At 39.9% G+C, this 14,919-nt stretch overlaps 1 protein-coding gene across 17 annotated transcripts in view; it reads right to left on the bottom strand.

Moving 5' to 3' along the window:
* The window catches only part of SUPT20H (SPT20 homolog, SAGA complex component), a 58,873-nt gene that overhangs the window by 9,496 nt on the left and 34,458 nt on the right, over positions 1 to 14,919 (bottom strand). For 9 of the 17 annotated variants that reach the window (XM_075592066.1, XM_075592073.1, XM_075592065.1 and 6 more), the window contains exons 15-20: positions 14,775 to 14,807; positions 12,261 to 12,378; positions 11,371 to 11,449; positions 10,810 to 10,965; positions 8,678 to 8,993; positions 5,145 to 5,287 (exon numbers count right to left, since the gene is read on the bottom strand). In XM_075592066.1, coding sequence (XP_075448181.1) covers positions 5,145 to 5,287; positions 8,678 to 8,993; positions 10,810 to 10,965; positions 11,371 to 11,449; positions 12,261 to 12,378; positions 14,775 to 14,807 — 845 coding nt within the window. The remainder of the gene's footprint in view (positions 1 to 5,144; positions 5,288 to 8,677; positions 8,994 to 10,809; positions 10,966 to 11,370; positions 11,450 to 12,260; positions 12,379 to 14,774; positions 14,808 to 14,919) is intronic. The other 8 variants (XM_075592068.1, XM_075592075.1, XM_075592079.1 and 5 more) reach the window with 2 other exon arrangements.

Here is a 14,919-nt window from a genome sequence, read left to right as displayed (position 1 = left end):
AAAACAAAAAAACCCTCAAAATTAGATCTAAATATAGCTCTTTTTTTTAATTTATAGACGCATCAATAATCAGTATTAAATGTACTATTGGCATTAGTTGAGATAACAAACCATATAAGACTGCCCTTTTATTACATTTAACAGAAAAAAGTTAGCACACTAACAATTAAGACTAATTACAATTACAAAAATACCATACTCATTAGGAATGACAACATAGTTAACAATTTAAATGCTATTTTTTTGCTGTATAGCAAAACTGTAGTTGAAAAAAACACTTAGAAATCCCTGTTTTTAACAGTTTGGCACATGCATTGTGTAAAGCCATATACGGTTAAAAAATATAATGTATACTTCACACTAAAACTAGTTCAACATTTTAATGAAAAAATAATGTGTAAGAAACAATTAAAACTCCTGGAATATTAAATCAATGTTAGTAATCAAATAATGATCTTTTGGCACCCTTGGTACTTTTTTTTTTTTTTTTTTTTTTTTTATGGAGTTGTCTAGCATATTTACCATTATATTGGAAGCATTACAATTGTGAGTTGCCTTTAATTTAGTCTCATGTGCCATTTCATAATTACATAAAGACATACACGTCCATCAAGTTCAACTTATGCTAAATTTAGACAACAGATACTTATCCTATATTTGTATTTAAAGTATATTGATCCAGAGGAAGGTAAACAAAAACCCCAGTAAAACATCATCCAATAATATCTCACAAAGGAAAAAATAAATTTCTTCCCGACTCCAAATAATGACAGATTACTCCTTGGATCAACATCCTTCCCATGTTTACTTATTTGGTATATTCCTGTATACCTTTCCTTTCAAAAAGATGTCCAACCTTTTTTTAAAAAAGATATCCATTGTATCTGCCATCACAGTCTCCGTGGGTAATGAATTCCATAATCTTAACTGCCCTTTCTGTCAATAACCCTTTCCTTGGTTGCTGGTGAAATCTCCTTTCCTTCAACCTTAAAAGGTATGACGCCGAGTTGTTTGTACTGTCCTTGGGATGAATAGTTACTTTGAAAGCTCCTTGTATTGTCCCTGAATATAGTTGTATATAGTTATATCCCCTCTTAGAAGGTCTTGGATGTTTGGCCGCAACCAAATTGCCGCCGGAGCACCAAAACCACGCTTGCCTCCGCCGAGACCAATGATCGCAGGACACCTTAACACACGGCATCTCACCGCTGAACATCTCACCGCAATCTTTACATGTCCTCAGCTGCAGGGCACCTTTCGTGGCCGCTGCTCCCACACCATTTGTAAGCGGGAAATAAAAAAATGTGTCTTGGCTGCTGGCGGGCACGCTGAGTGTCCTGTTGCACGCACATACGGGCACAGTCACAAATGGCGAGGTGCCCTGTGGCGGAGGACATTTAAAGATGGCAGCAGCGAGGTTCGATCAGCAGCGAGATGTTCAGTGGCGAGGTACCCTGCGGTGAGTAGTCCCGGCAGCGACATGCATGGAGACGATTTGCCAAACGTCCCATTCTGCTCTTAAAACGCCTAATTTCTAATGTAAGAAAATCTAACTTAACTAGCCTCTTCTCATAAGTCAGATTTCCCATCCCCTTTATTAAATTGAATGCTCTTCTTTGCACTTTTCTAGTTCCATAATGTACTTTTTATGGAGTGGTGCACAAAACTGAACTCCATATTCAAGGTGCGGTCTTACATACAGTTACATATAGTGGCATAAATATGCTTACTTCCCTTCCATCCATTGCCTATTTAATGCAAGATAAGATCTTGTTTGCCTTTGCAGCTACTTTGCATGACATTGGGCACTATTGCTAAGCCTGTTGTCTACAAGCACTCCTAAATCCTCCATCAAGGATTCACCCAATTTTGCCCCATTTAATTTTTAAGTCACCAATTTATTCTGGTCTCCTAAATGCATAACCTTACATTTATCTGTATTAAACCTCATCTGCCATCTACCTGCTCAAGTTTCCAAGTCCTTCTGGAGAGAAATTACATCCTGCTCTGAATCTACTACCTTACACAATTTAGTGTCATCAGCAAAGATGGAGACTTTGCTCTCTATGACAACCTCAAGGTCATTAATAAACAAGTTAAAAAGCAGAGGTCCCAGGACCGATCCCTGAGGAACTCCACTTACAACTTTTGCTCAACCTGAAAAGGCTCCATTTATGAAAACTCTCTGTTGTCTATCCTTCAACCAGCTTTCAATCCATGTGCAAATATTTTAACCGAGCCCAATTTAGTTTATTTTGTACACTAACCTCGTGTGGAACCGTATCAAAAACCTTTGCAAAATCTAAGTAGACCACATAAACTTCATTACCCTGGTCAAAATTCCTACTTGCCTCCTCAAATAAACTAATAAGGTAAGTTTGGCACAACCTATCCTTCATAAACCCATGCTGACTATTACTAATAATTTTAGGTTTTCCTGAATATTATCCCAAACTAAATCTTCAAGTAGGTTCCCCACTATTGATGTTAGGCTTACAGGTCTGCAATTCCTCGGTTGTGATCTATCTCCCTTTTAAATATAGGCACCGTGCCTGCTTTACGCCAATCTAGTGGTACTGAGCCTGTAGAGATGGAGTCCTTGAATATTAAATGTAATGGTTTGGCTATTACTGAACTTCGCTCCTTATGAACCCTTGGGTGCATGCCATCGGGGTCAGGTGCTTTATTTACCTTAATTTTATCAAGTCGCCTATGCACTTGTTCCTCAGTTAACCAATTGTTTGTTAATATACAGCTTGTGGCTTCCTCCTGTGGCACTATTCTTGCAATTGATTCTTCCCTGGTAAATACGGAGGCAAATAATTTAATTAAAACCTCTGCTTTTTCCTTATCTCCAATAATTTGCCTGCCCATCTGACACTGAAAGGGTCCTATATTTTCGTTTCTCATCTTTTTGTTATTAAAGGTACTTTGAGAACTTTTTAAGGTTGATCTTACTTTCTACCGCAATCCTTTTTTTCTTTTTTCAATTTTTACTAATCTGATTGTCATATTATTTCTACACCCAGTGCAGACAAGAGAAATTCCTGTATAGTATCTCATCTGGCTTCTTTGTCTATTGTTGTATAATATATCCCTGTAAAGTCTTGCAAATACATAGATGATGACATTACACACAGTCTACATGGCCCATCTAGTGTTATTAGATTTCCATAGCTATAATGTAATAACGTTGACTGAAAGATGCAAAGGCCTATCAGATTCAGTATCATCCTAGTGGCACCATAATGAGGCAAGACAAAGTCTGTAACAAAACTATGTACAGAGATATTTTGTATGCAAGAATGTATTGGTAGTAAAATAAGTAAGGATGTGCCCGCACATCCTTTGGAAGAAGAGGTTAGCTGCAAAGAGAAAGGAAAGCTGCATCTGTGTGTAATATTGCACTGCCGCCATCTTCAACCCCAAGTTTTACTACCTGCACGGGTTTTTGAGATAATGCTCCTGTTTGTGGCAATTAATACATACTGTATTGCGCAACGTATTTGGGAAACCCATCGATATATCCTATAACATACAGATCTTTCCTCAGCTGACAGCTGTGTCAAACGGATGTCAAGATATGTCAGTATATTGAACAGTCAATTGTACTTACCTTACTTGACTTGTACATATCAGCCACATGATTATAGGGATTTTTAATAATGTATCTGTGTTTTTAACCTTCTATGTAGAATTAATAAAATTTTATTATTTTTTGATTTCCTCGGTGATTCGGGATTACCTGACAGACAAGCAGTATATAACTGCAGGACCACTGTGTCCATTATTATAATATGTGTGACATTTGAGTGCTAACGATAAGGGGTTTCTTTTTGATCAAACCTTTGATCAACACTGATATTACTGTGCTTATACCCTTTGCAGCACCTGTCATTTACTAAAGATACAAGAAATACATATGGTGACTGCGGTCTCACTCACGTATTTAAAGATCTTTCCTCATGCAATTGATGTAGTTCCATCTTAAATTCCAGAGTCAAATGAGACTGTTGAAATGTTTTCTTCTCGTCTCACAGGTAAAATGAATGTATTGATTTAGGGTCTTATTCAATATCTGCCAAAGCAGTCGATCAAGCCATAATGCCCTAATTAAGTCAATGGGGAATTTCAGCGAAAAATAGTCTGATTGGCCAATATAGAATAAGTCTTAAAGCAGCAATCCTGGCAAAATATGGCATAAATGATATAACTGGAACCACGGGGGCCCATGGAACTAAACAGTTCTTTCCAGCTCCCGCAACTCTCCTGTTCCCGAGATAAATACAGTTCTCCGTGCTCTTGTACTACCTCGAGAATTCAACATGGTTGCTCCCATCTAACAAAAGGAAGCCACAACCGATGATGTTGTGGCCTCCTATTGACCTGCAGGTCCAGCGACATTTGGCAGCCATATTGTTTCTCCAGGAAGGAGCACCGCTGAGTATATCAGTAAATATCCCAGGAACAAGGGGGTGGATTTCCCGAAACTTAAATTGGTCCTGGGGACCACCTGGTTCCCATTGTGTAAAAATAATAATAAAACTAATTGTATTTTGGGGGAGAATTGCCACTTTAACAACAACTTTTCTCTAGTAAAGGACTACATCCAGAGTAAGATTAGGTAAGATGGGGAATTACTTGGTGTTCTATTTTATAACCATAACAAGTACTAGCAAATCTTACATGTATTCTCAGCCATTGTTAGGGAGACCGTAAGTTTCAATATAAAAAGGTTTTCAGTATCTGTAATTCAACTTACTTGAATTTTCAGCAATTATTAGCGGTTCCTTACATTTGCTTTACATGTTTTTTTTCCCTTGAATTACTTAGAAAACTAACTCCAGTCCTCAAGGGCCACCAACAGGCCAGGTATTAGGGATATCCCTGCTTCAGCACAGGTGGCTCACACCTGTTTTAAGCAGGGATATCCTTAAAACCTGACCTGTTGGTGGCCCTTGAGGACTGGAGTTGGCCACGCTTGATGTATATACGTTTACACATTTAATCAGGTTCCCCAATATATCAGCAAACACATTGCATCATCTGAAACAAAGCTTGAAATGGTATTTTAATAAACCGTGTGTCAATTTGTCATGATTTTCAGAGCAAGCTTATATCTCCTCCCCACCAGTCATACTAACCTGCCTGAGAGGCAGACTGCAATGCACCCGGCACCAGTCCTCCTGATGGTAACATGCCACTCAGATTTATCCCTGCTGGGGTTATGGCACCCGTGTTACACCCCAGCATGGGATTTGAGCCACTCATCAAGGTCTGTGGGCCACTGTGGAACAGGAAAGAAAGTACATTAATTGCTGCAGAAAGGTGTTACATAATTACATAGTAGATGAGGTTGAAAAAAGACGTACGTCCATCAAGTTCAACCTATGCTAAATTTAGACAACAGATAATGTATCCTATATCTATACTTACTCATTGATCCAGAGGAAGGCAAACACAACCCCAGTGACATATCATCCAATTATATCTCATAAGGGGAAAAATAAATTCCTTCCTGGCTCCAAGAATTGGCAATCGGATTCCTCCCTGGATCAACACCCTTCCCATGTGTTAAACTGAAGAACCAGGAAGAATGGTTTCTAAATGTGAAGGTGGTAATGCAAACCTTGCACATCATATGCTTTTTACTGAATAGATGTACTTAACTGTATTTCAATCCTAGTGGATTGGTGTTTATATAACGATGATGCCAGCCTGGCTGTGTATTTTTGCTAGAGACATTTTTTATGAAGGTTGTGATACCTTTTAGTGTCCTTCATAGATACAATTCTAGTGTATAGTTTTCGAAAACCTTGCAGCTCCCATCTGTGAGTGTAGATGTCAGGTTTCCAGCTCTGTACACTGTAATTTAATCGATGAAGCGATCTACTGTTGATCCGCTAACAGGTATCATAATGTACATCTAATCTGCTTTTCTCCAGAACCAATATGGCTACCAGAATGTTGATCGGCTACAGACAATTAAAACGGATCACAAAATACTACAGTATTCATTGTTGTCTGTATATTGATACAAACAAGGTCTTGGGAGGATAAAGTAAATTCTTGTCATGGGCAATAGCATACACATTTATTCACATTTCAAAATCATTTAGAATCGATGTTATTATTTTTGTAAATAATAATGATTACAATAATGCGCGAAAATAAAGTATGTGGTCTATGAAAAAAAAAAGTACAGGAATGAAAAAAAGGCATGTGTGTATGTGTGCATGTACACACACACACACACACTTTTACATACCTATGTTTGCGTGTGAATATATATATATATATATATATATATATATATATTATATACATACCTGCCAATAAGCAAAACTGTAAGTTATTGTTGACAGACACATCATTGTGGCCATATTTAGAAGGGCACATTACAGCATGTTCACTAAATGGGCTATAAGTAAGTTTAGGGCACAATACTACCTAGTAAATATGGCCCTTTATATTGATGTATGTTTAAAGACCCATGGGGTGTGCTCCATTTGTGTAGTTGATGGGGTCTACTTTACTTTATACAATCAAATTCAGCAATGCCCAATGCCGATTTGATTTTCTCAGCATGTTAATATACATGCAAAACACGTAGGCCCATATTGACTAAGTGGTGCAATTCTATAAGGCACCTTCCGGCGCCTGGAAGCCCATTCAAGTGAATGCGCTGTAAGGTGTCTCCCACCGCTGGAATACTACTACTTGGTGTAAATCCTATGTGATCATACTGCTATGGTTTTATTTTTACTATCTTTTTTTGTTTCACGCTTTCTCTCCCTCCTTCAATATTTATCTTTTCAGTCAAACAGAACAGTCAGATTCAGGCGGTAAATCTGCTTGCTGGAGCAACGATCCTATATTGTCATTTCCATTATCTGAACTGTAGCGTACATTTTTAAACTGAAGTCATCCCAGAGAATAAAGGACTGTGCAATGAACTTAACACTTCGCCTAATTGTTGCAATCTAAAATGCGGAGTGCAAAAAAAACCCCAAGGAATACAGGTACATCTTTGATTATTGTTTGACCCCATTTATGTGGTTGTTTTGCTTTTCCATGTATCTTGAGATGTTGTTTCCTCTGAATTATTTCTGCCAGCTCAATATCATTATATAAATGATCCGGAGTAGACTGGGGCAAATAAATAGGCACTGACAGAAATGTCTTGGCAGCCACCCTCCGGTGAGTGTTATTGTGGCACCAGCTCCCCTTTGCTAGTTAGAGCAGATACTTGAGAGAACGGAAGTAAATGACAGTGCACAGCACAGGGCTGACATTCCTAACATACCTACTCAAGAAGCAATGGAGGCGGGAAAGAGGGCCGACACCTGTGCAGTGAGGGATGCCACACCCTTGTCACCCATCAAAGGCATGCAAGGTGAGGTTAATAGAGAGGGCAAAAGGATTGTGGGTTACAAGGGAAAAGGAAGACAGGCCAAATAAAAACACTAGAAGGAAGGTGGCGCAGGGTAATAGAAGAGGGAGGAGAAAAAACGGCGACAAGGAAAGACACGGTGGTAGTAGAATAGTGACACAAAGACGTGAAACATGACCAGGGAGATGGAAACAGATTGGAGACATGAACAGGAAAAAGTAAAAGGCGGCAAAACATCCAAACCGAAAGGAAGGGTCATTTACTGGAAACAAGGCGTTCGGAGCCCCAAACAGTGAGAGCAGAGAAATAAGACAAGAATAGAGGCAGGCGATGCAAAGTTTTATAGACGGAAATAATTTATTTTAGGGTGAAATGTAGTTGCTGCTTAATTAACAATTTTTGTGTAAAGCCCTTTAATATGAAAAACGTGGTTATCTTTATTTAACTTCTATATTGTGGAGCCAAGACATAAAGCAAGTTGCCTCCTGTCCTTTACACGGTGAATGTCTTAATGTCCTACATCCATATTGACACAGGACCTTCTGCATACGTATGCATATACTATAGGGCAGAGGTTTCCAACACCAGTCATCAAGGACCACTAACAGGGCAGGTTTTAATGCTATTGTCTCATTAGCACACGTAGCACAATAATTTTTGACTGAACCCCCTGTGCTCAAGCCGGGGTATACTTAAATCCTGCACTGTTAGTGGTCCGTGAGGACTAGCTTTGGGAACCTCTGCTGCAGGGTTTAATAGGGACATCATTGTAACATAACTAGAAGTTTCAACTGCGTGTAACATGACCCTGTTAGTTATAAAACATGGGGCAAGTATGCTGATGCCAAATTGAATGTAAAATATTAAAGGAAAGTAGCTCAACATGTTTTACAAAGAGTTCATGGATATCAGCTACTGAGGACATAGATCAGCGTGTTAATGCGGATATGATTTCTGTATTCTTATTAAAAGAAAATGTACAGGTTTTTTGACCCCATAAATACTACCTCCTGAAGCCCAGTTTTAGAAATACCAAAATTACTGAAAGCCAAAAGAATGGTTTCAAATACCTTGAAAAATTACCTTGTTCCAACACTTGCAATATTTAAAATAGAATTACAATCCTAATATTCTGCTCCGGCTCATTTCAAATCCCACTGTGATCACTTTGCAAGAGATTGTAAAAACATCTCAAGCCACTGCATAGTTCAGAAATGATTTATATATAAGGACATCTAGCAATCTACAAGAAAAACAAAAGCCACTGGAAAACAGCGAACTTACCATACGGAGCCAACCACATTGATGAAGTTAAGTCCAGCAGGGTTTGCCATGACTTGGTTGGAGGTGGTTCCTGTAGTGATAGATGTTACCATGGTGGACAGTGGAATTGTCATTAAAGGCAATCCCTGGCTCAGAGACATTTGCTGCTGCGCAAACGGGCCTAGCAAAGTGGGCTGTGAAGTAAAGCCCAAGTCTTGGGGCGTGGGGGTAACAGAAGGGGTGAGTGGAGTTGAGGTCAGAGCATCAGGAGGATGCGGTGTCGATGATGGGGTGTTGGTTGGTGTAGGAGTAGATGGTTTAGGGGTTCCAGATCCTGCTCATTGAGAAAAATACAAAAAAGGGCTAGTACAAAAAGACATTTGTTCCAAAATTGGCAAAAAATAAATGACAGTTACTTCCCCACGTTTAGAAAAAAAAAAGAACAAAAAATAAAATGAAAAATAAAATAGTGCAATATACTGAAGCTGCTACTCTGAACTCAGGCCTCGTTCAGGGTGCAGGCTTCGGAGGGAGGGCGTGCTGACGTGCGAGCTGCCGTGGGACACAATGTATTCAAATTGAATACTGGTTGTCAGGGTAGCAGCTGCCCTGTCTCCGAAGTACGGAGTTGATGCTGGCTACAGTTTCAATAAACAAACCAATTCGTTTTTTGAAGCTGCAGCAGCGTTATTGGGACCTCGGCAGCCAATGAAATCATTCTTGAGAACGATTTCAAGACTGCAACTTGGATCCCTAAGCTGCCGTCTGTAGCCCCTCCCCGCCTCCTGAACTCCTGAAAAAGTCTGCTGGGGATGAACACACATCGCCCAGCAGACTGCCGCCCGCCCTCGCGAACGCCCGCCCTCCAACTCCTGCCTCCGGCACCCTGAACGAGGCCTCAAACTCAAGCTTTAATACTGCTTGTATGTATCTTTGAAATGCAACATAGACATGAGTATGAATATAATAACTGCAAGTGTATTATCCAGACCCAGTGAGAAGACGGAAAAAAACACACCTTATTAACAGGTCGCAAATGCTTCAAACCCATTTAATGGCAAAACAAAATCAGAGAAATATATACTTATGTTAGTAATGGGTCATATGGTGGCAATTGAAGCACACGTACTCATTTTCAAAACTCAAAATTAGTCATCTGCATTCATTTTTGTTTTTAAATACATGACATTTTTTTTTTAAACCATTTTGCACAATGCATGCAACTTTAAAAATCAGAATCACAAAAGTAAAGCCAGAGATGCAGCCATTCATTTCAATCCTAACCCATTTACCCTAGAGTTGCCTGCAATGCACTGTGTTACCGTGCGTGGCTGGCTACAACTCAACAGACGTGTTTGAAAAGGTAAATTGCAATGATGTTTGGACAATTATACATATCCAGCATCTTTCATGCACTCATAATGCCTTATAGGTAATGATAAATTATATATTAAAAAAAAAACATATTGTATGGTTCAAAAATAATCATATAATTTATTGCACCTCTTCACTAGCTATAAAAGTTATACATACACAAAAATAAAGCTGCAGCAGCTCCAATTAAATTCTATTTAAAAACAGCATCTTCTAAAATGCAAATCCTTAAATATCCTCATAGAGCGGTGGCCAACTTCAGTCTTCAAGGGCCCGGTTTCATGGCTATCCCAGCTTCAGCTCAGCACAGGTGGCTCAATCCGTGCCAGCTCAGTCCATGACAGCCACCTGTGCTGAAGCAGGGATATCCTTAAAACCTGACCTTGAAGACTGGAGTTGGCCACCGCAGTACTATTACATAAGGGAGAACAAATTGCACTTCCTTTTGCCACATTTGATACCTGGCTTTTTTTTTTTATTATTATTTTAAAGCATAAAAGGAAATCATTCTGCTAGCATCAAGCCGTTATTAATAAGTATACACAAAGGGTGCATACATCAAATATACAAAAAAAACAAAACAAAGACAGTTACATTTAACAAAAAAATACATACACTTAACAAAAGACCTTCCTGAAACTCTGCAAGACTTATACAAGCGTAAGGATGCAGACAAGCGTACACGCGGGCGTGAGCAATCTATTAGAACGTGTTTATCTTGATGGCCTCTACAGCACAGGCCTATGGAGATTTAATGGAGAATTTAGGTCGTGACTCACTTTGTGATGAGCTGGCAGGTGACAACGCGGCTGGAGAAAGCAAACCGATTTGATTATGGTCCGCAGACTGTTTCCGTGAGATACCGGGGGGCTTAGAAGGTGGAGATGTTGTTGACTTGAGATGACCACTTGCCTGCTGGGAACTAAAAAGATGTCCTGAAAAGGCACAGTTATAAAATACATTATTACAATGCTAGCAATGCATTTTTATACACGCAATTAATCGATCTATTGTCTGAGTAGTGATATCCAGTATAATATTATATAGTATAATTTACCTCTTAATAAAGCAACAAGAAAGTTAATTACTTTTAAAATGGTGAATAAAGATCACAGGTGTCCTCTATGTGTGCTGTGTGTACTGCCAGCACAGAAAGAAGAGGTCCGAAATATTCTGAAAACTTGTAAACGCACATAAATACAATCTAGTGTTAATGTATTTAATGTTACAAGAACCTGCAGACTGCACCCTCTGAACTACTGTATATCAAAAGAAAATGATCTGTTAGAGCTGCATTAGTGAGGGGCAGAATTCAGACCATATATGACGCTTTACTTTACCTGCAGAGCTGCTCCCAGAGTTTGACGGAAGTTTAATGGGAGGCGGTCTGTGCTTAACGCCCTTCCCCAACACAGAAGACTGAATAGACACAGAGACACTGTCAGGCTGTTCATGTAAACAGAACAGAAGAAACATGCAACAACATGTTTATGCAACATTCAGCAAAACACAAGCCATTCATCTTCTTAAAGGTTTAAGCAAAGCTGTATAGCAAACCAATGAAGATACAAAGTGCTCTCTTCCAAGGAAATTCACAGGTGTCATATATGTAGCCTAAAGTGACAACGATTTAAATATATATTCTACAAACCCCTTTTTAGATTGGCTGAAATCCCATATAATAGGAAGCAATGCCAACAGGAATATTCAATATTTCAAAATGTATAAACAAGGTAGTGGATCCATAATTCGATAGCACACACACACAGCCTGATGAAGAGAAAGTGTATGTCCTATTTAAAACAGTGAAACCACTCACAATGTAGCAGCTAAAGGAAGTGAAACAGCTCACACTGAAATTAGTTTAAAAATGTGTATTTGTTTGGATAAATATGAAGAGATGAGATTGGGGATTGGCATGATGGTGATTGGCTAACTAGACGGGATGGACCTTTAGGTATGATTGAGTTATCAGTGTGGAACACTATGGGCAAGAGCTATATGCCTACAATGCCTCTTACATGAGACAATGTTCTACCAGCTGTGAGATACATGTGCAGATGGGATTTCATGAATATGGTTTATTTTAATGAAGAAAACAAGAAATGTTGCTACACTAAGATGAAGAAAAACGCCATTCTAAAAGTGAAAAACAGTATGTGTGAAGTTTCTATACAGTAATATCTGCCTCCATTACCAGTTTCACGATTCATTTCTCAAAGTCACTCACCTCCGTTTCTTTGCCCGGAGAAAGCTGGTTATGACTGACCAAGCCTCCTACGTTGTGTGTCATCTTCACTACACATTTGGCTTCATTTTCAAACAAATCATGGTACTGACTGACAACTCTGTCAAATGACAAGGACAAAATCATAATAGCAGAAGATATAGGTGTATATTATATATCCAGAAGTATCATACCCCACTAGATGCTTTTTGCCTGCAGCTTAACGTGACGTGACAATGGGGTGTGGAAGACATGTATATCTTTATTTATATAGTGCCATTAATAGCGCTTCACAGCAGTAATACACGTGGCATAATAATATAAATGACAAATAATACAAATAACACATAATGGGAAGAAGCACTTCAGGACGTAAAAGTAACATTTAGGAAAAGGAGTCTGTGCCCAGAAGAGCTCACAATCTAATTGGTAGGTAGGAAGAACGAACAGAGACAGTAGGAAGGCGTTCTGGTAAGTGCGTCTGCAGGGGGCCACGGTCGATGTATGAGATGTATAGTATCAGCCACGGAGCTACTCGTATGCTTTGTTAAGGAGGTGGGTTTTAAGATGGGCCTTAAAAGGTGGATAGAACAGGTGGTAGTTGGATATTGAGGTGTAGGGCATTCCAAAGGTGTGGGGCAGTCATTGAGAAAGGTTTAAGGTGGGAGAGGGCTCTAGACACAAAAGCGGTAGAGAGAAGACGTCCTTGAGCAGAACACAAGCGTCGGAATGGTAAATAGCGAGAAATTAGAGCTGAGATGTAAGGAGAGGCAGAAGAGTGTAAAGCCTCAAAAAAGCTGCAGTTCAAGCAATATTCTACATGTGTTTTTTTTATACTCAGTTCTGCAGATTCTATTGTTCTATTGATGCACATATTGAACAGATTTTTTCTTTAACGGCAGCTTGAACTGCAGATTTAAAAGTGAGGAGGAGAATTGCATGTGTGATATGGGATTTGATATGAAGCCAGGAGAGTGATTTCAGCAGGGGAGATGCCGAGACAGATTTAGGAAAGAGTAGAGTGATTCTGGCAGCAGCGCTTAGGATAGATTATAGAAGAAACAGGTGAGAGGCAGGAAGGCCGGACAGCAGGAGGTTACAGTAATCGAGATGGGAGAGAATGAGGGCCTGAGGCAGAGTTTTAGCAGTAGAACAGAGGACAGGGCGTATCTTTGTAATATTGCGGAGGAAAAAACTCCAGGTTTTAGCTACATTTTGAATGTGAGAGGAGAATGTGAGAGAGGAGTCGAGTGTGATACTGGGTGTATGATGGTGCTTCCAACAATAATGTAGAACAGCGGTGTGCAAAGTGGGGGGGGCGCAGGCGGTTGCAGAGTCCCAGCGCTCTTCCCCATGGCATTTAAATTAAATGCCGGGGGATCGCGTGAGGCCTCTGCATCCGGAACTAACCGTGATTCAGAAGGCTGCTGTGACGCGTCGCCATGGGAACGCGGCGTCATGCGGAGTGACGTTACACGCCCATCTCCATGACAACTGGGTCACATGACTCCGCAGCATCATATGACGCCACCGAGCAAGGTAAGGGGGGCGCGTAATGAGTGGGAGCTGGCAGGGGGACGCAGCGCCAAAAAAGTTTGCTCTCCCCTGATGTAGAATGAGGTAGAAGGGGCAGATTTGGGAGGAAATATGAGGAGCTCCGTTTTTGACAAGTTAAGTTTGAGTCGGTGAAAGGCCATCCAGGATGATATCGCAGAAAGATATTCAGAAACTTTGGTCTGTACAGCAAGTTTAAGGCCAGAGGTTGAAAAGTAAATGTGTGTCGTCAGCATATAGGCGATATTTTAACCCAAGAGATGTGATCAGGTCACCTAGCGAGAGTGTGTAGAGAGAAAAGATAAGAGGTCCCAGGACAGAGCCCTGAGGTATCCCACAGAGAGATCGATAGAGGAGGAGGAGGTGTTAGCAAATGAGACACTGAAAGTAAGATGGGAGAGGTAAGAGGAGATCCAGGATAGAGCTTTGTTACGGAAACCAAGAGTATCAAACACTATCTTTCCTGCACTGTCTGATACAAGTTTTTTTTGTCCCTTTTGTACCCACTAACACACACACACACACACACACACACACACACACACACACACACACACACACACACACACACACACACACACACACACACACACACACACACAGTATTGGTCACCCCGATTCAGTGCCAAATGCCGGAATCCTGATGTTCTAAATAGAAAATACCAATGTTTCCCTGTTCTACAGAACTTCACTGCAATTGGAAAAATAGCTGTCACTCCCATGGGAAGGTCACGTTGCACATTACTGGAACCAAATACAAAAACAACCACAGAATTGGCATACAGACAATAAATTAAGGCAGAAAACAACAATTTGTTTTGCCTTTTGCAAACGCAATGCTGTCCAATATCACAGTGATAGTTGTATTTGTCAGTCTGAAATATATTCCAGCTCCCCCACCATGTCATCGTAAATATCAACCCCAAAATGTTCCTTTAGAATTTGAGTAAAAAGAGATCTCACCTGTCAATGTCAATCCTGGAGCCGATAAGAAAGCTGTTATTAAAAGAAACAAGTATTTAAGGAGTAAAGAATGCAAAATCACAACCGTTATGTCACTGACACAGACAATTTTGCCTAGCCCAGCCACGGTCAGTGCGGCCTGCAA

Source organism: Ascaphus truei, chromosome 3, assembly GCF_040206685.1.
Source record: "Ascaphus truei isolate aAscTru1 chromosome 3, aAscTru1.hap1, whole genome shotgun sequence".
Taxonomy (NCBI): Eukaryota; Metazoa; Chordata; class Amphibia; order Anura; family Ascaphidae; genus Ascaphus; species Ascaphus truei.
This window is presented reverse-complemented; position numbering and strand designations above follow the sequence as displayed.